Genomic DNA, 24,266 nt, shown 5'->3' with positions numbered 1-24,266 from the left:
TGGTATTTCCAGACTCTGGAATAGTATCTTGTCACATGGAGATGTTGAAATCTCTTGCAAGGATGGATGGTGGCTAAATCAATGGCTTTTCGTGATCAAGTATATATTTTTTTGTAGTACATTCCTGTTGAGAGTTGAATAGACCTATATGTAACTATTCAGTTAATACATCCTAAAATATATGTCTTTTGCGGGATTTTCTGGGAATTTGTATTTTTGTGCAAAAACTTATTACTCTGAGTGATGCACTATTTGAATACCGATGCTAATCTTGGAATTTTCCTGTTGGTTCTGGTTTCAGTTGTGAAATGCTTTTCTTAAAATTTATGTGTTATGGTACTACTTTTATTATGCTTTGTGTCTTTGTAAAATCTTTATTTCATATCCTGTTATAGACAACAGACACAATTGTTCTCACAGAATTTAAAATTGTTATTTTGAATACACGACTGGATTTGTTGTTAGTTGATTGCTTTTCTGTAACACCAAATGATTCAATGTTAGGTTTGAAATTAATATTTATAGCTAATTGAAATAAATTGGCTTCGGTTACTTCCATTAGTATTTTTCTCTCATCCCATTCTTAAGAAGGGATAATTAGCTGATTTTCACTTCATGTGTGTGTAAGCTGACTTGACATGTCTGGTTGTGACATGGAGTGTGATGTGTTTTTTATAGGTAGGAAGCATTTATTTAATCTAGGATGCTGTTTTAGAACTTTGTATTGTGATCCGTTAGTAACTTTATAATCTAGTTAGTAAAATACAATGAGCATCATTTTAGAAGTAAAACAGACAAGAATAGAAAGATTAGTGCGTTGCATCTGGTGAAGAGGGGGAAGTGTTAGGAACATGCATTTCTTACCTCGGTCATGGCCTTAAAATTTTTTTGAAGTCACTAATAACAGAATTGGTAAGATATGGAAATCATAACTTATAAATTTAGCATTTTATGAAATTATCAAACTTTATCTTGTATTTGGTTGTTTATTTCTTTCATTTCATATTTATTTTTTAATTTTTCAAGTATAGTTTACATTCAATCATATTCAGTTGTTTTAGGTACAGTAAGGCATAGTTCATAAATATATGTGCGTATTTTTGTATATGAGGTGAGGACAAAATCAGTTTGTTAAATTTTAAAGGAATTTTAGACCAAAGATGTTTCTCCCTTCAGGTGGAGTATAATGACCTATGAACTCAAATTGCCACCAAAGGCTTCTCTACTTCCAGAACCTCCAGACGCATCTGAAGAATTTTATGTAAGCCTTTAACCCTTTACCTGTTTACCATTTGAAGATGGGGTGAATATCTTGAACAAATAAGAAAGCTTATAAGACACAGTAGCATGTTTACTTCATTTTATGTTTTATTGGCTTGAGTACGGTCTCGTTGACTACTTGTAGTCCTGTCCCCGGAGGACTGAATCCTTAGGTTACAGTCCTTCCGTGAACACCACACTGGGAGTGAGAGTTTAGCCTCGTCACTCACCTTTGTAGGCCTTGGTGACCTCATCTGTAGAGTGAGATGACCATATTGTGAGGATTAAATATGCTCATGAATGTGTACAAAACACCAAGCATGCACATTCCCCTTCAATCTCCCCTGATATTTCTTCCCCAATATTGCACCTGTCTGCTTCTGACCAACAGGGCTCCGGGGAATGTCAGCCGATGGCAAGTTCCTGTCAGCATTTCCTCATCTTTTGCTTCAGCCGTGAGCACCTGTGTGATTATTAGGGGTTAGCCCCTGTCTCGTAATAATCTCCAACACACTGATACTTTTGGCCAGAATATTATGTAATTTCATCCTGCTTTGCCTGCTTTGTTGAGGGTCCACCTGAACAGGTCTACAGGCTAAGCCTGTTGATCAAAATAAGAAAGAAAACAGTGCACTTTATCCCATCCCTGCTATAGACCACTAATAAGTACAGTTTTTAGACTTCTTAAAGATTTAGCATTCTGATTAAACCTCAAAGCACTGGAGATTTAAAACAGAACCAAATTTTCAAAGGATTATTATCTGACTCACTAACATTATTTGATCTATGATAGCTTATTGTTTTGCTCAAGGAAAATTAATCTGTTTATTTTACATGTGAAATCTTTGTTTTGTGATTAAGAAAATTATGATTTTGTCAAAACTAAGGAAAGAAATAGTAACTAGGAACATGGGGCTCTTCCTTAAAGAAGCTAATTGAATTTTGAAAAACTTTTTCTGATATAAAGGTAGCAAAAACTGCTTCTAAAAATTTGAAAATAAAAATTATATGAAAAAGAAAGTAAAAACCTTAAGTCTTGCCACCCAGAGATAATTACTATTAAAGGTTAATATATTTACTATTCGATTTCCAGCAGCATTTTCATTTACAATGTTATTTTATTCATTTGTTTCTTTGTTTCCCTACCTGAGGACATGTTTCCATTGATTTTTGAGAGAGAGGAAGGGGCAGAGGGATGGAGAAAGAGTAAGACATCCATGTGAGAGAGAAACATTGATCAGTTGCCTCCAGCATGTGCCCTAACTGGGAATTGAACTCGCAACCCAGGTGTGTGCTCTGACGGAGAATTAAACCAGCAACCTTTCAGTGCACAGAATGGTACTACAACTGAGCCATGCAACCAGGACTATAATATTATTTTATCCAACTATAAACATAATACAGGTTTTATAGGAACTAGTCTTTTTCTTAATAATATTTTTTGTAAACGTTATTTTCTCTCAAGAGACAAAAGGGCAATTTTTTTGCTCTGCTTACTTCAGAGATGTCTATTTCCTAGCATTAAAAAAAAAAGGTTGACAGTTTGCTTTTACCACATATATGGTCACTAAATATGAGGTACAATTATAGCTACATGGAAGTAACCTCTTCTTTAATATAAAAGGGTTTTGAACCAACCTTATTTGTTTTGGTTTCTTATTAAAATATTTCACAACAAAAGGATAGAATGCCTTCAGATTATAGGTTAAATCAACGTTCTACATCACTCTGACCAGTCACTGTGTGACTTTTTGCCTTGAAAACTACAATAGAAGTAAGCTGCACCTTCCTTTACAGGAAATAAAACATTCATTTTGAGCTCCCTTATGCCTGATTGCGAGATTATATTTTTGGTTTTCTTAGAAGTACAAAAAGGTTGTTGATTCTTCCTACTTATCTTACTGCCAGCGTTCTGCTGGCCTCGTAGAATTACAGAGCTTAAAGAATTGTGAGTTTCCTTGATTAATTCTTTATGGCCATAATCAAGGAATTCTGTTTGCTGTTGTACTTTTTAAACATTGTAAAAAAGAGTAATTTCCTGATTTTCTTCATTAAGAGCGATTCTGTTATTTAATACTCAGTATTAGAAAATTTATTGTTTGCATTTAAGATACAATTCCCATGCCCATCATGTTTTTTCCTCAAAACCTTTGCAAACAAATTTGTATCCCTCCACTGGCCTCTGCTTATTAGTTCACTTGTTCCTACCTTTGGACTCAGCTTAGGTATCACTCACCTCCAAGCAGCCATCCCTGTCTCTCAAGTCCTACACTGTGTTCTTCTTCTGTGGTTCCATAGTCCTGTTCACCTTCCATTATCTTGGTACTATCATGCTGTAAAGGTCAGGCAAGTGTGTATTAATCACTCACCAGTATATTGTCACCTAGCACCATGACTGGCAGAATAACAATATTCTTGTTAAATTTTGATCAAAAGACCAAACCCTTTTGGAAAAATGGGTATCTTGGTGTCAAAGCCCTGTGACCTTGCCTATTTCTTCAAAGCCAGATTCTTACTGCTTTTTAATTGGATTAAAAGCTTTTTGGTGCGGGAGTCATATTTTTAGTCTCTTCTATATCCTATCCCAATTATGCAAGTCTAGTAAGTCAATAGATGCTTGTTTATTAATGCCAAGGTGATCAAAGAGGAAGTGAGAACTGCTGAACCTCAGTCATCTCCCTGAAAGCAGGAAAGAATGGCCTTAAAAATATGGAAACAGAATTCTTCTTATTAGTTTATTTTTAAATTTACTCTGATAAAATAGCAAAAGTTCTGTCTCCTCAATTCTGTTGGTTTTCTAGATGCTTGGTAGTAGCATGCTAAGAAATTATAACTTTATTCTCTCTTTCATTCATTTAACAAGATTGAGTGCTGATACCTGGGACTGGAAAGCTTCAGTCAGCTTAGAATAGTGGTTCCCAAGCTGTGTGCCTCAGGGCACCACAGTGATATTTTTAAATCAAAAACACCTGGTAATACTCAGCATCCGTTGGATGCTTGGCAAACTACTAGCTTGAGGTAGTACACAGTTTAAACATTAGGCTATGCTACATTCCTTTTGATGACATCATATTATCATGAAGCTGGGTTTTAGTACTTGCTGTGGTAAAAAGCAAACACCACACAGAAATTTGTGTGGAATAGGAAAGGAGGACGTCATTGGCCAACCTGATTCCAAGGTTTCACGTGTATACAGTGCCAATGGGCTTACAATTAGTTTTTTAAGAATGTAATAAGATTTTTTCTTTTAATGTATATATATTATTTTTAAAGTTAATAAGTTGTTAAGACATAAATAATTATTGTTTAGAGTTAACTACTGTTAGGTATTTCTTTTGGCCTAAGGACAGTATGACAAAGTTGTTCAGACATTAAGGATACCACGAACTCAGGAAGTTTGGAAATCTCTTCTGTAGTGGGAGGGACAGACAAGGAAATGATCAATAGTGTGTAGGTTATTTTCAGGTTATAATGGTTGCTCAGAAGAGAGGCTTCTTGGCCTGGCAAGTTCATTGAAGTCTTTACAGAGAGAGTTGTGCGTAAACTTGGTTTTCAGCACAAAAGAAGAAAAGTAGAGATGAGCCATTTGAAAAAGAGTATTAAATAGAGCATGATAATGAATACTTTGGTAAATTTATAGCACTACAAGTAATTCTGTAGAGTTAGAACATGCAGGGCAAGGAAAGAGCATCACAAGACAGGACAGAGAGGAAAGGAGAGTCAGATCTTGGAGAGTCTTGGGAATTATGGAAGGTCTTCCTTGTTAGCTGAAGGGTTTTGACATTATCTAGAAAGTAGGATGGATCCACTGAGATAACTGAAGCAGGAATGTGATCAGATTTTTTTTTTAATATTGTGCTGTAAACTAGAGAATGGTTTGAAAACGAGCAGGAGAGACTTAGAAAGCTCAACAAGGAGGCTGTTATAAATGATACACTTGAGAAATGATAATACTTATATTTAACAAATACAGTTAAGGAAAGACCAGGACTTGGTGGGGGTGGAGGCAGGGGGCACTATGGTGGGAAAAGCCTCAGAGCTGGCCCTTAGCTTGTCTGCTCTTCATTAATTGGGGTCTTGGGCAAGTCACTCAGATCACCTGAGCCTCACATTCCTTGGCTGTGGAAAAGGACACATAATGGGATAAATATATACGTAGTGCTTAATCACAGTGCTTGATACACAATTAAAAAACTGTTAACTGTCATTATTACCTTATCTTTGTGACTTAACTAAATGACTACATAATAGGTTAGTAAGTGGTATCAATAATTTTATCCTTGGACACAGAAGTTATTTTGTTTTCCTCTGGAAGAAATTGAATTTTTTGCTTTTGTTTATTTTTAATGGACAAAAACTTGGTTTTAAAAAGTATTTTATTTATTTTTTAGAGAAAGGGGAAAGGAGGGAGAAAGACAGGGAGAAAAACATCAATCCATTGCCTCTTGCATGCCCAGAGCCTGGGAACTGACCTGCAATCCAGGCATGTGCTCTGACTGGAAATCCAACCCGTGACCTTTTGGGTTTGCAGGGCAACACCCAACCTACTAAGCCATCCTGGTCAGGGCAAAACACTGGGTTTTTAGGTGTAAATTCAAATGGAATTAATGATAGTTTATAATACTTTTTTTCTACCTTCTTAGGTTTTATGACAATTTATCCTATAGGAAAAAGAAATAAAACTAATCTTTCTGAAAAAATATTTTCTTTTTTTACTTTTTCCCACCTTTTTTTCATGTAAATTTTTTTCCATATGTGGTTTGTCTTTGAAAAAAGTAAGATAGAAATTTAAAAGAGTAACAACATACTGATTAGCCACTGATGGAACTGGATATTAGTCAGGAATGAGGTCCCTTTGGGGGACCTAGTCAAGAAGACTTTTCAGAGGGAGCCAGGGGGGGGTAACTGAATCTTCATTTAAGTCTGAATAAACTGATGCTGATTAGTGAAAAAGGGATGAAAGGATATCTGAGTCAGAAGAGTATGGGCGGCTGGCCTGAATAGAACAGATGGTGTATAACAGAAATTTTTGAGCAATTGAGACATGGAGTATTTGAGGCAAACATTTGATGGAAGGGTCTCAATATGAAACTGTTTAAATACTGTACACATTTACATTATTAGGAAGATGTGTTCTTTCAATAGAATGTTAAAGTTTGAATCCAGTAAAAAAGGTGATATGGGACTCCTTTAGCATTTGATTATTTAGTGATTTGAGAGAAATATTTATTTACATGCTTGTATGACACTGCATTTGACATTTTTAAAAAACCTTATTGAATTCTGCATACAGAAAAGTATAAATGTCATAAATGTTCATCTTGGTAAATTTCCACAAACTAGATGTAATCAACACCTGGGTCGCCGGGTAGCATTGCCAGCACCACGAGACCTCCTTATGCCCCTTTTCGTTCACCACCCCCCTCTCCCACCCCAGTAACCACTCTCCCGACTTATAAGGCCACTGAGTAGTTTCGTCTGGTTTTGTACTTTGTAAAATAGAATCATTTTGTATGTACTCCTTTGGTTCTGAATTCTTTCACTCAACAGTATGTTCTGTGTGATTCATCTATATTGTAGTTTAGTTATAAATCATGCATTTTCATTGCCCTTTAGTCTTCCATTGCACAAATATACTGTAGTATAATTTATTATCCATTCTACCATTGAGTAAATGCTGCTGTTAACATTCTAATACGTGTCTTCTGCTGAACACACATTTGCTGAAATCTGCATTTCTTGTGTGCATATATGTGGAGGTTGAATTGCTGGGTCCTACAGTATTATGCATACGTTCAGCTTTAATAGATACTGTCAGAGTTTTATAGAGTATGTTTATCAATTCCTCCTCCAGGAGACTGAGAGTTCTGTTGCTTTTGCTAGTATTTGACCTTTTCTGGTTGTTGTTTTGATTTTAGCTATTCTGGCTGACACGTAGTGGTATCGCATGGTGGCTTTACTCTGCATTTGCCAGGTGGCTTATAAGGTTGGACACCTTTTCATCTGCTTATGGGTCATTTGGATATCAACCTCTTTAAATTTCTCGTCTTTGTCCCATGCTTATTAGGTTGCATAGCATTTTTTTTACTCAATTATATGAATAATTTATATATTCAGCCTTTTAACATTTAAAAAATGTAAAGAGGGTTTTGTGGATTTTTCTAAGAGTATAAATTAAAGAATTCCAGAAACTAAAAGCTTTCACAGAAAGAAAATATTTGTCTATTTTGTATAATGACTCTTGGTTACATATTATTTGCAGCCATTGTCCTGTGTCACGTGTCACAAATGATCCCGTCTTTGAAGCAGTAATAACTGAGTTGTATAATTGCCAGCAACAGTAACACAATGCAGTTTAAAAATTGTTTTTCAGATGACAATTTATGAAGACTCAGTTGCAGCTCATCTGACAAAAATCCTTAATTCTGATGAACACGCCGTGGTCAGGTCATCTGCCAAGTGAGTTACAGAGTGATGTCATGTAGTCGTTACATGGTGAAGATGAAAGAAAAGCTGGTTGTGACTTATTTTCCAAAAAAATATCTTTGTAGTAGCTTACAGAATTAGACAAACTAAATTTTCATATTAAAATATCATTTTAGCATCTTCCTTACATTGGAGAATATTCAGGGGTATTTTTTAATGCTTAATTCAAAAGATTTTTTGTCAAGGTGCAATAATTGTTTAGAGTTCAGTTACTCTAAGTTCCTGTTTAATTAAGACGTATTTATGATTAATTATAGAAAACATATTTTATTATAATTTATTATTTCCATAGACATTACTATTTAGGAACTGTTAAGGGAAACAATGCTGAGGTTTTTTTCAAAAGGACTTTTCTTAGTGTGTTTAAATTGCATAATTATATTTTAATTTGAAGTTACTGAATTTTAGTTAAGTTGATTCTGTATATGGAGCCAAAGCTACTTGATTTAATTATCCCAAATGTTGCCTGGCTGGAATTTAGAATTTAGTTTTAAGGTATCCTGCTCTGAAGTTATGAAGACTGGAAAGTTAACTAGATGAACGGATGAAAGCAACTGAAATTTTCAACTGATAATCAAAAATAAAGGAACGCTTTAGGACTCTGGTTTACCAAGAGAATATTACTATCATGCAGAAAGAGAAGAAAAAGAAGGGGAAGGAGGAAAGAAAGGGAGTGGGAAAATGGTGGAGGAAAAAAGCACAAACTTTAGTATAGTATATACTTAATTTACAAAAAAGTCAAGGAAATCAGTATAAATAAATACGCTTGTGATAAAAGTACAAACACAGTGACAGTCGGTTTTGATGCCATGACCCCCAGAAATAGGAAACAAGACTGAGCAGTAGGAAAAGACCTGAATGGCCCTCAGGGGAAGCACACGGGTTGTCCACACAGGTGGGCTGCAGACACCGTTGTGTGATGGCAGTGCTGCTGGTGGTGGTTACGTTGTTGTTCGGTTGGGTGTTTTTAGTAAGTCATTTTGATTTATGGTGACATGTGCAGATCTCCAGCTTGTTCCATGCCTCAGCACTCCCTATTGACCTTGTCATCCTAGGCCAAATTCCTATACCAAAGCTACTTCCTTCGGTGCTTCCTAAATTACTTCTTCAAGGAAGACATGTCATGTTTGCCACCTTCACCTTCATTTGTGAATCAAATGCTTCTTTACAGGACATTTTAGAGGACATCGATAGAAGAGCTAGAAAATTGAAATGGAACCTTTTTCATGGTATATAAAGTTATAAAAGAATTATTCTTAGTACAGTTAAGTAAGTATTTTATCTGGTCCCATTTTGTGGTTTGGAGGTCAGCAAAGCATCACTGTTGGCCTTCCTGTGTTGGATCACGGACTCCTACACATTCTAAATATTCTTTTTAAATTTCTGAATCAAAATATAATCAACATTGTATTAGTTTTAGGTGTACATTGTAATTTTTGACATATGTATACATTAAAAAATTATTACCATGATAAGTTTAGTTAACATTCATCACCTCACAGTTACATTTCTTTTTCTTGTGATAAGAACCTTTAACATCTACTCATATTTTTAAGTAAATAGAATTAATGTGACGAAATTTGGTCTGATGCAAACAGCTCGTTATAGCAGCAACCCCTTTTTCTCCCTAGTGTTCTTAAATGTAAGACCTGTGAAGCACATTTTTAGCAGTGGGAATTTTTTTCAAATAAAAACACATGTGGAATTTCAGTGTTAAAAATATTAAAATTCTATTTTGTTGGCATTAATAAATTGGATAGGATTAAATTATTAGTCATTTATGAGAAAAATTAAGCAATATGGTTATAGATGACAACTTTATATTTAATGCAGTTTTAAGATACTTCTGTATTTTATTTTATTTAGGTATAAAGAACTCTCCTTCAATTAAATTAAAATAGCAGAAGATGACTTAGTCCAAGACATGCACCCTAGTGAATTTACACAAAACCAGTAAAAGTTAACATGTTTGTCTCTAATATCACTAATGACTATTTGGGCATTAAAATTATTTTCTATATATTTAAATAATTTGAATCAAGAATTTGTGGAATCTTTGAAATATTTTTGCAAAACAGCTTGAAAACCTAAGTCACCGTGTTGCACTAAGTAGGACTAAATATGGAGTCCTAGTTGAGTCTCCGTCATCTACTAGCTTTGTGACTTAACGTCTGTTTATCAGGTTTAAGAATGGAAGGAATACTTATTCTTCCTCTCTCACAGAATTGTTAAGAGAACTAAGTTGAGTAGTAAAATAAAGAGAGCTCAAATTCCAGCCACGATGGAGGCGTAGGTAAATATACTTTGCCTCTTTGCACAAACAAAAGAAGGACAACAACAAATTCAAAACCAAAAAACAACCAGAACTTCCAGAAAATTGAATTGTATGAAGCCTGATAGCCAAGTAGTTAAAGAAGAAACATTAAGACTAGTAGGGGCAGCAGAGACAGGCAGCTGGGGTAGAGAGGTCACACAGCAAGGCAGCGGCTGGAAGACTGGGTGGTCCCACATTCACATGCAGACAAACCAGGAGGAACAGGTGGGGAGCAAGTCAGACCACACAACCCAGGGTGCAAGCATGGGTAAAGAAAGCCTGAAAACCTCTGATTGTAAAACTCTGTGGGTGTTGTGGTGGCAGGAGAAACTCCCAACCTCACAGGGGAGTTCGTTGGAGAGACCCACAGGGTCCTAGAATGTACCCACACAACTGGGAATCAGCACCAGAAGGGCCCAATTTGCTTGTGAGTACTGGGAGAAGTGACTGAAAGTGTGTCAGGAGCTGAGCAAGTAGCATTGTTTCCTCTCTGACGCCTCCCCCACATACACCTCCACGAGGAAGCAAAGTGGGTTGCCCTGCCCTGATGGATTCCTAAGGCTCCACCCCTTACAATGTAACAGGTTTGCCAAGACAAAAAAAAATGGCCCAAATGAAAGAATAGATCAAAGCTCCAAAAATAGAAGTGAGTGATGAAGAGATAGCCAGCCTATGGAGATGCAACGTTCAAAACACTGGTAATCAGGGTGCTCACAGAAATGGTTGAGGATGGTTGTAAAATAGAGGAAAAAGTGAAGACCCAGAAAAAATTAAATAAAGAAAAATATACAGGGAACCAACAGTGAAGGGACTCAAATCAATGATTTGGAGCAGAAGAAAGAGATAAACATTCAATCACAACAGAATGATGAAACAAAAATTCAGAAAAATGAGGAGAGGCTTAGGAACCTCTGGGACAACTTTAAACATTCCAACAACCAAATCATAGGGATGTCAGAAGGAGAAGAGGAAGAGCAAGAAATTGAAAACACTTGAAAGTATAATGAAGGAGAACTTCCCCAATCTGGCAAAGGAAATAGACATCCAGGAAGTCCAGGAAGCTCAGAGAGTCCTAAAGAAGTTGGACCCAAGGAAGCACACACAGAGGCACATCATAATTACATTACCTAAGATTAAAGAGAAGGAGAGAATCTTAAAAGCAGCAAGAGAAAAGGAGACAGTTACCTACACAGGAGTCCCCATAAGACTATCAGCTGATTTCTGCAAAGAAACTTTGCAGGCAAGAAAGGACTGGAAAGAAGTATTCAAAGTCATGAAACATAAGGACCTACATCCAAGATTGCTCTATCCAGCAAAGCTATCATTTAGAATGGAAGGGCAGATAAAGTGCTTCCCAAATAAGGTCAAGTTAAAGGAGTTCATTGTCACTCAGTCCTTATTATATGAAATGTTAAAGGGACTTATCTAAGAAAAAGAAGATCACAACTATGAGCAGTAAAATGACATCAAACTCTATGACTGAACCTAAAACAAAAACAAAGAAGTAACTAAGCAAACACTAGAACAAGAACAGAATCACAGAAATGGAGACATGACCTGGAGGGTTATCAGTGGGGAGAGGGAAGGGGGATAATGAGGGGAAAGGTTCAGGAATAAGAAGCATAAATGGTATGTACAAAATAGGGAGAAGTGGAGAAGCCAAAGAACTTTCAGGTATGACCCATGGACATGAACTAAGGGGGTGGGGGAGTTTGTGGGAAGGGTGGTGCAGGGCAGAGAGGAATAAAGGGGAGAAAAAATGATATAACTGTAACAGCATAATGAATAAAATATTACTTTAAAAAGAAAAAATAAGTAAATTTTATAAACCACAGAGTGCTATATTAAATTATCACCTCATGTTTTTCCCGATTAGATGAAAAAAATTTTTGACCTTGACCTGGCTCCTTTTCTAGGCTGCGTTCTCAGCATTAGCTTTGGATTTCTCCCTGACTAAATCATTTGCCTTTGAGCAGCTTCTGTTCCAGCCCTGGTCTCTTCTCATCATTCACTGGTACTACGGGCTTGCCTGGTTGCCCTGTGTTTACAACCCCAGATTACAATTTTAAAAGATGTTCAAGACAGAAAAGAGAGGACGACATATAATAACCATGACTCTATACATTTTTAATTTAGTTTTATTATGGATATTTGCAAACATACATAAGAGTAGAAAGTGATTTCCCACTGTACTTGTTCACTCGGCTTCAGCATTTATCAGTGCTTGCCAGATACTCCCCACTTTCTTTTGCTACAGTATCTCTAAGCAAATGTCAGAAATTGTTTTATTCTACTTTCAATATCTATGTCTAATAATCTTTTTAAAAATATATAACATTAATAATTCTATATTATTCAGTTTATTTTCCACAGTTTATATCAAAGGTGTTTTTATTTTTGTTTTTAACAACTGATGTGTTCAAATTAAAGTCCAAACAAGGTTTATGTATTGTATTTGGGTGACATGTCTCTTTAAGACTTGTAAAATCTGAATGTTTTCCCAGTGCTTTAAAAGAATTTTTGTCACTCAGGCATGATGTATATACCGCGAAGTGCCCAAATCATAAGGGCACAACTTAGTGATTAGAAAAATAATACACATTCATGTCCTTGTAACCACCACCAGTGCAGAACTCCCTTATTTTGTCACTACCCTTTGAATGATACATTAAGGCAGACTGCTTTAATGCTCAGAAAACATGTTTATATTTATTTCATAAAGTCATAATTCCCAGTAGCCTAAGCTATGTTTATCTTTTTTTTTAATAGATGTTTGGTAATGAATTTCTTTTTTTTTTAAGATTTTATTTATTTATTTATCTTTAGATAGGAAGGAGAGAGGGAGAGAAACATCAATGTATGGTTGCCTTTTGTGCATCCCCTGCTGGTAGTTAGCCTGTAAGGAACCAGCCTGCAACCCAGGCATGTGCCCCGACTGGGAATCGAACCTTGATTGTCTGGTTCGCAGGCCCGTGCTCAATCCACTGAGCCATGCCAGCCAGGGCTATGTTTATCTTTTTTAAATGTTGAAATTGCCCATGGAAAAGCTCTGTTCCATTAGCATAGAGAATGCATAGGTTAAGAAAGTAGTTAATTTCTTTGACTGGGATTTTGTCAGTTCAGTGTATAATGTGAGTTACCTTCTGAGAATTATAAGCACTAAGAATCAGTAGTGCTAATTAGGTGTCCTGCTAATCATAGGTGTCCTGATTAAAAATGAAAAGCAAAGTAATTGTCCTGACAGAATTTGCTCCGTGGACAGAAGATTTCAAAAATCAGGATCACTGTCAAGAAAAAAATACTAACCATTGTCACAGAACCAGAGAATTTTAGTTTTGATATTTACCTTAGAGATAATTTCAGCAACCCCCTCTTTGAGTAGATGAGGTAAAGTATGTGGCCGTTAGAATCTTTCCTCAGAGCACCCAGGTAGCTATGGTTTGTTTATATAGGGTTTGTTTTAAATGCCCTTTAATTTTTTACTTAAATTTTTTATATCACGTGGAGAGTGAATTTTTCAGGTTCTCATAGGACAGCCTCTGCCTGCCAGTATGTGATTATTTGTGCACCGTTGCCATATTTATCATAGTGTAGTATTTGCATGTTTTGTTCATTGCCCCTATTTTAAAAAATAAGTAGAAAACTGAAGAATGAAGGTCTTGTTACTAGTGATAAGAAGTGTAGGTCACATATGTAATTGGGATGATGGTAGAATCACGGGCCTTCTAAATATGCACTGTCAGCTTCAACTGCGTAGGTGATACACACCATTAACTGCTCAACTTCGAAGGGATACAAAGCTAAAGACAAAATGCTTGAAGTAGCTCAGCAAAATCGTCCTAACATTAATTAAACATGTAATTAAGGATTTAAATGTTTTTAGCTCTATTGGAAAAATTCATATTTTACTTTGATTCATTTGATATATTTGCACATGTTTCCTGGAAGTCTTTATGCATTAAAGTAGTTGAAGAATGTGTTTTGCATTACTATAGAAAATACATCTTAAGGGTTTTTTTCCTCCAGTTTGTAAGTTCCCAATTGGTGTGACTTTAAAATTGTGCTAGTTTTAAATGTATTTATTTCTATTTTAAGAATTCTACATTTATTATTTAAGTATAATAAAAAGTTAATTCATACCTTCAGAATATAAATATCCTATATCTTCTGGAGTATGGAACGTAATGGACCATAAGAGACCTTTTCTTCTGATTCTTCCCTCAGTTTATGTGGCAAGCCTTCTCCCAACACAGAATCATCCTTTGTCCTTCAGCCTACATTTGCCTCAGCAGCCTAGCACAGCTAGGGGAAGGCACTCTTGCCCCACTTTCATTCCGAGAGGGATGGACCAGTGGGCTCTGTCCTTAGCAATTGGTAAAATACCAGCAATGTAGCTATCCCAGTGTTACAGCATATACAACTTCAGTAACCCAAGAGAAAATTAAATTACATCAAGACAGTGTTGTAATTATGGCGAGAGAGACTTCTACTTTGGAGTTACATAAAGAGAAGGGGATGTCAGTGTCTCCTTGCCCTAGAAGTGAGATATCTTGGAGAAACTGTCAGTAAGGGCCAAAGAAGAAATTCCATGATAGCTTGCTTTAATATTTCAATAAATTCCATAAAAGTATTATACGTGAGAAAAGAAGACAAAACTTGATGAGAAGTACATGAATGCATCTCCAATAAACAGTAAGCTAAATATTATCTGCAGAAATTTGAATTTAAAAGGCCAGTCAAAAAGATTGAGGCTTAGGGAACACTACATTTTGTCTAAATGAAATCTAGAAATGGTTGACAAAAAGCAACGAACAAAACAAAAACTGTTAGGAGCAGTGCCTTTATTTCCTTGATGATAAATGTGAAGGTTTGGAGAGAGAGAGAGTCCTGTAGCTATTGAATGGCTCATTTTCATAACACTTAAGCATCTAGAAACTTAACCATTACGTTACTCACATACGAGAGAAGATTGTGTAAAATCCAGAAGAATTACTGGGATCTGTTTTCCCCTCCCTTCAAATTCCTCTATCTATACCAATGATTAAAGTATTTTTTCTTTTTTTATTGTATTTTTTCCATTACCATTTATCTCACATCTGGGCCACCTCCATGTGCCACCGCAATCACCAATTGTTGTCCATACTATTTTTAAATCATCTCACTTTGATTTCAGAATCCATATTAGCCTTTGCTACAAAAAGCTGTTCATACAATACCTTTCTGCTTCTTAGTTGTTGTTTTTAATCCAACACCAGCTCCAACGACTTTTGAAAAACAGATTTGGTTAGTGTTTTAGTTCCTTTTTTCTTCCAGTCTATTACAAAGAAACGAAATGTAATTTAAAATATAATTTAAAGAAGTAAACCATATGCATTGGCACTAACAACACCTAAAATAAATTAATCTTGCGTATTACCTTAAGGAAAGAAATGAATGAATTTACAGAAAATATAACTCACTTCTAGTGATGGGTACATTCCTAACATAATACGCAGCCTGTTTTCAGGAACCTTGGAAAATCAAGACACCACCAGGATGAATGACAAGGGCAACATAAGTGACAAGTTTATCCTGTTATTATGATATTATATACTATTTAGGAGGTGATGTGTTTTAAAATGGGGTCTAAAAATACTCATCAAGATAAAATTCAAGTATTTGACAATGGCTTGTTATTACTTTAACATTGCATTTATTTAAATCATGTGCAGCAAGTTTTCTTCATGTATCCATCACTTAGAATGTTTTAACTTCTATAAGATGTATGAAACAGCAGGTGCAATTATGGGTTTATATACAAATGGTCCCAATATTTTGAGAGTTTGCTTAGTTGTATTTACTTCTAATATATTTATAAATGAAAACAAATCAGCCTACTGACTGTATTGAACTGTACAATTTTTCTTTAAAGGATACTATGTGAAACTGTAAAGGACTTCGTCGCCAAAGTAGAGAAGGCATATGAGAAAACGTTGGAAAATACTGTTGTAGCTGATGCCGTGGCCAGTAAAGTAAGGATGCATGGGGGGCATGGAAGAATTTCATTGACAGTGTTAGCATTGAATTTGTTTTATAGCTAAAATGATTAAGTGGTTTTCTTGCCAAAATATTATAAATCAAGAGAAAAGTTACTTTTGAATCACATACAGTGTTTTAAAAACATCGTATTTTAGAGTAACCTTTTAAGGGGTAGGAAAACTATATTGCTGAAGACATCCGACAAACTGAATTTTATAACATAACTCCCTGTGCCAACGGATTGGCATCTGGAAGAAGAAATGTACAATAACCAGGTCACTGGAGGAGAAGGCTGGGTGCACAGGGTTCCAGGGGAGAGCGAAATGGCCTTCCATTTCAGGCAGACTTTGGCCAGTCAGGCACCCTACCAGTACAGTTCCTCACATTCCCTAGACTTCACAGTCCTCAGTGCCTTTCAGCATTCTGTTTTTGCCTTTATTTTTATAGATTTCTTTCCCCTCCATAAGTTTTCTGAGGCTAAAATGAGAGTAATTTACTGAACCTTAAGAGCTGCTATATGTGTTCTCTTGAGTTCATGGCAAGACATTTTTATAAGACTGGGCTTTCTTGGGCTTCCAAAAAAAGATCTCCCCAAAATTCATGGTGTAGATGGTGGGATAATTGAGTGGAAGAAAAAAATACAAATAAACATACATTTGAGGATTTTAGCCTTTCTCTTGTTTTTCTGCTCTGTGAAGAGATTCAGAAAACAGAAACCCTCTCTAGTGACAGTTTTCTAATTGTATTTTTTCCGTTACCTTTTATCCCCCTTATATCATCCTCCCCCTCCACCCCTGCAAGCACTACAGTGTTATCCATATCCATGGGTCCTTTTTCTTCAATCCCTCAATCCCTCTACCCCAAACCCCCACCCCACAGTGGTCATCCTGCTTTCTCTCTGTGACTCTTGTCTCTGTTTTGCATGTTCACTTTGTTCATTACATTCTACACATGAGTGAAATTATATGGTATTTATTATTCCCTGACTGCCTTATTTCACTTAACATAATGCTCTCCAGGTCTATCTGTGTTGCTTTTTTATGGCTGAGTAGTATTCCACTGTGTATTCATACCATGGTTGTTTTATCCACTCATTTACTGATGGACACTTGGACTCCTTCCATATTTTGGTGACTATAAATTATGATGCAATGGGCATAGGGGTGCTTTTGTTCTTCTGAATTAGTATTTTGGGTTCCTTCAGATATATTCCCAGGAGTGGGATCACTGGGTTGAAAGGAAGATCCATTTTTAATTTTTTAAGGTATCTCCGTACTCTTTTCCACAGTGGCTGCACCAATCTGCATTCCCACCAGCAGTGCAAAAGCATTCCCCTTTCTCCACATCCTCATCAGCACTTACTGTTTATTGATTCATTGATGATAGCCATTCTGAAAGGTGTGAAGTGACATGGCATTGTGGTTTTAATTTGCATTTCTCTTATGATTACTAATATTGAGCATCTTTTCATATGTTTATTGGCCATCTGTATGTCCTTTTTGGAGAAGTGTCTATTCAGGTCCTTTGCCCAGTTTTTAATTAGGTTGTTTGGTTTTTGTTGATGGGTTGATTTTGGGGGGTGGAGTTTTTTTTGGTGTTGAGTTTTATAAGTTCTTTATAACTTTGGACAGTAACTCATTATCAGATGTATCAGCGAGATGTATCATTCTCCCATTCCATGGGTTGTCTATATTGTTGATGATTTCCTTTGCTGTGCAAAATTTTTTAGTTTCATGTAGTCCCATCTGTTTGTTGTTTCTTTTGTTTCCTTTGCCTGAGAACATATATCAGAAAAATATTGCTACAAGCAATGTACGAGATTTTACTGCCTATGTTTTCTTCTAGGATTTTTGTGCTTTCAGGTATAACATTTAAGCCTTGAATCCATTTTGAATTTTTCTTGTGTGTTGTGAAGAAGGTGCTCTAGTTTCATTTTGCTGCATATATCTGTCCAAATTTACCAACACCATTTACTGAATAAACTGTTTTTAGCCCATTGAATGTGCTTGCTTCCTCTGTCAAATATTTTAGTGACACTTTTTTTTTCACATTTTCTGCTGTAACTTTGTCTTGGCCTGTCATCAAAGACAAATAAATGGAGAATGAAAGAGTGAAGTTCAGTCCTAAATGTTTCTCCACCCCCAGGAATTCAAGGAAAGCAGAAAGAAACAAGGGCTGATTGCTTTTGCATTTTCCTTTTTGCTCTTGCTTTGAGCCAATGATTCTTTAAGCACTGTTCACTCCTTTGCAAACCAAAGCTTTGAAGGTGAGCTTACCAAAGCTCGATCTGCAGCTTGTAATGCCCAAGATGGTGCTGTAAGTTGATTACCTTAAAAAAGAATTTACATGATATTTTGTATAATATATAGCAAATTTTGTATAATACATAAAATTTTCATGCAATGGTCATTTTATTGTTTAAGGTATTTATTTATTTATTTATTTTCAGAGAGAGGGGAAGGGAGGGAGAAAGAGAGGGAGAGAAACATCAGTGTGTGGTTGCCTCTCACATGCCCCCTACTGGGGACCTGGCCTGCAACCCAGGCAGGTGCCCTGACTGGGAATCAAACTGGCAACCCTTTGGTCACAGGCCAACACTCAATCCATTGAGCTACACCATCCAGGACCAATGGTCATTTTATAGTAAAGGGTTTGTTGTGTTGTTGTGTTTTGTTTTTTTTTAAGGAAAAATAGCTATTCCAAGATTTTCACTCATGAAATGGAGGCTGAATGGTTCTGAAGTATAAATTTCCATAAGAATTGTGTTGTTTTTTTAAATTATAAATTATTTAGTCCATGGGTATGTAAAGTAATATGTAATAGCCAATTAATGGTAAACATCAGTATATCACATTTTTCCTCTAAAATCAGAAATCATTCATTTAAATTACCCTTTTTTTAATCCACTAAAGGAAATTCATTATGACATTTTTTGTTTTCTTAGTGTTCAGTCCTAAATGAGAAGCTTGACCAACTGCTCCAGGCTTTGCACACAGATTCCCAGGCTGTTCAAGTTCTCCCGGGCATTGGCTCTGTCATTATAGAAGAAGATACTGTGGAATCTTCAAGTGAAGAGTCCTTATGTGAAAGCAAGGAACAACTCTTGGATGACACTACAAAACCTTCCTGCCAGAAAGCAGTCAAACCAAAGGAAATAATGATGCGGGCAAACAGTTTAAAGAAAGCAGTGAGGCAGGTCATCGAAGAAGCAGGAAAAGGTATATGTTAACAAAATTGGCTTTTAAAGGAGTTAGCAACATTCTCATTGCGAACAGTGAAATTTTTGTATTGGTCAGATTGGAGACACTTAAAAAGTTTGTATTTTTTTAAGACAAAATAAAAGGTAAAGCTATTAAAGTTAATGTTAAGAGTTTATAAAAGCTCTGCCTATAGTTTAATTTTTATGTTGATATAATATATATACTCTTAGAATTTTTATAGCAGACTAAAAGTTAATTATAGCATAGATAATAAGTATCCAAAAACTTTTTACAGGTTATAACTTATAATTGGACTTGTATTTCATTCTCTAAAATTTTTGTTATTTTTTTCTTCTAATAAAAATGTAATTTTGACAGTTTAATTTTATAATATCTAACATTTACAGATAATGCCCCTAAGTTTATTGCCAATTAGTGTTTATTTGTGAATATGAAATTTATTTTGATTTATGTTCCAATTTTCCTTCCCTGAGCATATATTGATATTCATGGATTTCATTTTTTCTTGTTTAAACATATTTATCTTCTTATTACTTAAAGTTATGGAAGACCAGACAGTTCACCCCTGTGAACCAGTTAATCAGTCATTTGATTATGATAGCACAGAAACAGATGAATCTAAAGAATCTAAAGATGATGATGCAAAAGAGTCATTAACTGGTAAGAAAACGACAATGAAATTGTTTTGAAATGAAATAAAATATAATAGTGCTTGTTCTTTTCGAGAGGCTTATCAGTCTGGCCCTGGCTGGTGTGGCTCAGTGGGCCGAGTGCCGGCCTGTGATCCAAAGGGCTGCTGGTTTAACCTGGGCAAGGCACACGCCTGTGGCCCCCATTGGGCGGCCCATGAAAGAAACCACACACTGATGTTTCTCTCCCTCTCTTTCTCCTTCCTTTACCCTCTCTCTAAACGTAAATAAATAAAATCTTTTTCAAGTTTTATCAGTTTGAAATAAACTATTTGTGTTTTTAACTGTTCAGTTACAGTTGTCCCCATTTTCCCCCATCACTCTCCCCTGCCCTACCAACCCCCCGCCTCCCACATTCAGTCCTCCCCTTCACCCTCACTCCCCCACCCCAATTGTCTTTGTCTATGTGTCCTTTATACATGTTCCTTGATGACCCTTCCCCTTCTTTCCCTCGTTATCCCTTCCCTTCTCCCCTCTGGGGACTGTCAGTTTGTTCTTTATTTCCATGTCTCTGGTTCTATTTTGCTCTTATTTATTTTGTTCATTAGGTTCCACTTACAGGTGAGATCATATGGTATTTGTCTTCCACCGCCTGGTTTATTTCACTTAGCATCATACTTTAACAAGTCTTTTAAAAATATAAAGCTTGGCTATTATTTAGACTATTGTCAAGTTCTTTCACATCTCCTTTTTATCATATGATGTAGAGATTATCATAGTAAACTACGGACTGTAGAAGCAAACATGTTTAAATGTCTCAGTTTTCCTGAAGAAACAGAGAAGAAACAAAACACCTGTATAACCAGATCATAACCTATTTGTGCCCACATACTCCTTTGAGAATGAAAGCTGTAGGCCCCACAGGCATAAAAATTGGAATTTAAGTAATTTATGAGTTCCTTGAGTTCCATTGATCAGTGTGTAAGTGGTTGATAATCCTTATTGCTAAATTAAACTTAAAAAATAATACGATATCTAGTTATAAGCACTTTACTACTGAAATTAATTTTACCAATAAACTAATATATAGTTGCTAATTAAGAATGCTAACCATTTCCTTTTAAGTTTGAATTGAGGGTGGACTTATTATACTTTAATTTTTTTAATATTTTATTTATTTATTTTTAGAGGGAGGGGATGGGAAGGAGAAAGAGTAGGAGAGAAACATCAATATGTGGTTGCCTCTCATGTGTCCCCTACTGGGGACCTGGCCTGCAACCCAAGCATGTGCCCTGACTGGGAATTGAACTGTGACCCTTTGCTTCACAGGCCCGTGCTCAATGCACTGAGCTGTACCAGCCAGGGCTGAGGATGTATTTATACTTACAATGTGTCATATTGTATAAGGGAAAGATTAATTTAGGAGATTAAAAGCAGAAATTGAAATGTTAATGAAAATAATTACATAGTGACTTTACTATGTAAAATCAACACAGAGTGTTTGCAATCATTCCATTTATTTTCGTTACATATTAACTTGGGTAGATCACTACTCTGTGGCTTCCTCACCTGTAAAATGAGGATAATAGTGGACCTGCTTCATAACATACCCACCCACTTGTAAGGGTTTAATAAGTTAATATATATAAAATGCCTAGAATAGAGACTCATGCATACTGCTATCTGTATGAGTATTTGATGTCATTATTATTACTGCTACTACTGCCACTGGTACTGATTACATTAACTTTGAAAAAATATTCCTTCATTGTATTTAAAACTCTAAAAAAACCTTAAATTAGACTTTATAGAACTTAACATGTTGGCATACAACCAATGCTTGCATATTCTACAACCTTAACCCTTTTAGACTTACTATACGCCTGTTCCAGCACCCAATCCAGTTCTATAGATCTTAGACCTTACTTCCTTAAATATTCACCCAGGAAATAGTTATTACTCATAAAGTTTTCTGTGTAATGTTACCAGTAATGACTAATGGCATTTGTGTAGTGCTTTATAGTTTGGTTTAAAAGCAGTTTGACCTGTTACTCCACGATACTGAGGGTGACCCTGCCATGTCATCCGTATCCTTTTTCTACACCTTCTGTCTTCTTTTCCAGATTATCTCTCCTAAATTCCTCTAGCAATCTTTGACTTGATTATGTCAAACTTCTTGTTTTTCTGGTTGCACCCATCCGTTTGGTCAATGTTTAGTCTAAAATACAATTCCCATTTTCAACCAAATTCTCCATTTCTGTAGTGTAATAGCAGTTATGCACAAGCTACTCATTCTGGACACTATTAGTGTTATGAACATTACCCAAGATTTATGGGTTTGCCTTAAAGTATTATATAATAGTACTGTATAAGAGTGGACTCCTCCTTTTGTTTTAGTGGAAGTGATTTTTTTAACCTAATTATAGTAGTTTACACTCAGCTCTGTGAATTTTTATCTTTTTGATGTACATCTGTCATTTCGCCTTGTGAAAGTCTTTTGGAGCTTTATTTTAGCATCTTACACATACTTCCTGTGGAATTCTATAAGCAGCCTTTCCATGTTTCATCCATGAAAAAATGTTGACTCAAGCAATGGTGTTATAATATGGTGCTTGATAATTCCCCCTAACATGATGCTGTCTTTGGAGGATTGGTTTTTCAGCACTCACTGCTAATGGTTTTTCAGCTAGTTATCACACACCTTACTAATACTCTCATGAACTTGACATTTCCAGTGTAGTCAGCAAAGGAAACTAAAAAATGCAATTATAGAGCTATACATACTGATACTGAAATGTGTCTTTAAGGATGCAGTGTTTCATCTTATTTGTTGATGAGTAGTCCAATTTAGTCAGAATCCGCAGTAGAGGTGTTTCTGTATTAAATAATAATTATTTTTTGAAGCACAGTGATTGTATTACCATTATTTTGTGTATAATTAATGTCTGAGACATGCAAGAACAGTATATTTATATGACTAATGAAACTTGTAGGAAGAAGCATGAAACGTTTGTTTATTTACTTGGAATGAAACATCAATCTTAGCCATTAGGATGCTCTCTGCTTTTTATCAGGGATGAATATCAAAAGGTGGTTTTTATTAGAAATTAGCCCCAGGGCTTCCATCTGTCAAAAAAAAGTGTATCTGTTCTATTACTTTTCTTTAGTGCCACTGAACTGTTTTTGAACAAAGAAAAGACAATGTAAGATTAATATAGTTAGTTTGTAATTAGTCCTGGAAAGAATAAAGGTAATTAGGTTTTAGAGTATTTTTAGATTGAGTTTGAGGATTACTGTTTTTTTTTAAACACCTGCCAGTAACTCCTAAATTCGTTATGCTCTCCATTAAAATACTACAGTTTAGGTAGAATTAAATCTCTCTTTTTGTTGTTAACTTTGAGAGTAATTCTCTTTTGGAACAAATTTTAAAATGTATTGAGGTTTTATAAAATGTGATAGAACTGTTTGGGGCAAATCATTGTTTTGAATAAATAATTGAGAAAAGGTATATTGCTTTCATTTGAAAAAAAACTTTTTCTTTCCATTTGTAGAAGAAAATGTTAACTCATGTTTAACATACTAGTTCTGAAAATTACATTAACTAAATTTGATCATTCACTCAACATTTATGGAAAAAGGATTACATTGATAATGTAGATAACATGTTTTACTTTTTAAAAATAATTAGATTTCAGAATTTCTTTGTTTCTTTACACATGAGGTGGTCACATTCAAATTCAAATTATGAGTATTACTGACCTTTGAGTACAGTAGGCACCTCTTTTGTAGTGATCTTCATCTATTTGAAATGAGAGATCAAAATATCTACCTGTGGCAGAGATTCTCTATATAGTAAATCTCAAGAAAATAAAAACAAAATAGGAAAATAAGTGTAATATCATTTCTGCTGATGGATTTAAACATGTATTAAATTGTTTCATGTCTTGAATTTTTAGGGGCTTGCTTATTTCTGTAGCTTTATCATTTTTTCTTTTTAATCTGGACCTTTTGCCAACAGTTAAAACTGCACCTCGGTCTCCAGATAGTCGGGCAAGTCGTTCCCAAACTGACTCTGGCCCTGGTCCAACTGTGGCAGCCAACAAAGAAAACCTCCCTGTGCTCAATACCAGAATAATCTGCCCAGGTAATACACATTCTGATATATTGTCTATTTGTAAGTATTTCTGTGAAGATGTGTAAGTACTCATTTCTCTGAACTACTGAAATGTGCTCTTAAAGATAAATGTCCCTTTAAGAGAATGTGCTTGACACACTTACCAACTAGAATCCAGATCCTTAAAATTTTGTGTGTATAAGAGTTGCCCAGAAGGTATTAAA

The 24,266-nt window shown here is 35.5% G+C and overlaps 1 protein-coding gene across 8 annotated transcripts in view; it reads left to right on the top strand.

The window, feature by feature from the left end:
- The window catches only part of DGKH (diacylglycerol kinase eta), a 210,297-nt gene that overhangs the window by 143,644 nt on the left and 42,387 nt on the right, over window positions 1-24,266 (top strand). For all 8 annotated transcript variants that reach the window (XM_037060214.1, XM_037060225.1, XM_037060193.1 and 5 more), the window contains 6 exons: window positions 1,177-1,261; window positions 7,634-7,719; window positions 15,972-16,071; window positions 19,023-19,296; window positions 19,840-19,959; window positions 23,947-24,072. In XM_037060214.1, coding sequence (XP_036916109.1) covers window positions 1,177-1,261; window positions 7,634-7,719; window positions 15,972-16,071; window positions 19,023-19,296; window positions 19,840-19,959; window positions 23,947-24,072 — 791 coding nt within the window. The remainder of the gene's footprint in view (window positions 1-1,176; window positions 1,262-7,633; window positions 7,720-15,971; window positions 16,072-19,022; window positions 19,297-19,839; window positions 19,960-23,946; window positions 24,073-24,266) is intronic.

This window comes from Sturnira hondurensis, unplaced genomic scaffold, assembly GCF_014824575.4.
Source record: "Sturnira hondurensis isolate 20B ecotype Veracruz unplaced genomic scaffold, ASM1482457v3 Scaffold0001074, whole genome shotgun sequence".
NCBI lineage: Eukaryota > Metazoa > Chordata > Mammalia > Chiroptera > Phyllostomidae > Sturnira > Sturnira hondurensis.
The sequence above is the reverse complement of the archived record's forward strand: the minus strand, read 5'-3'. Positions and strand labels throughout refer to the sequence as shown.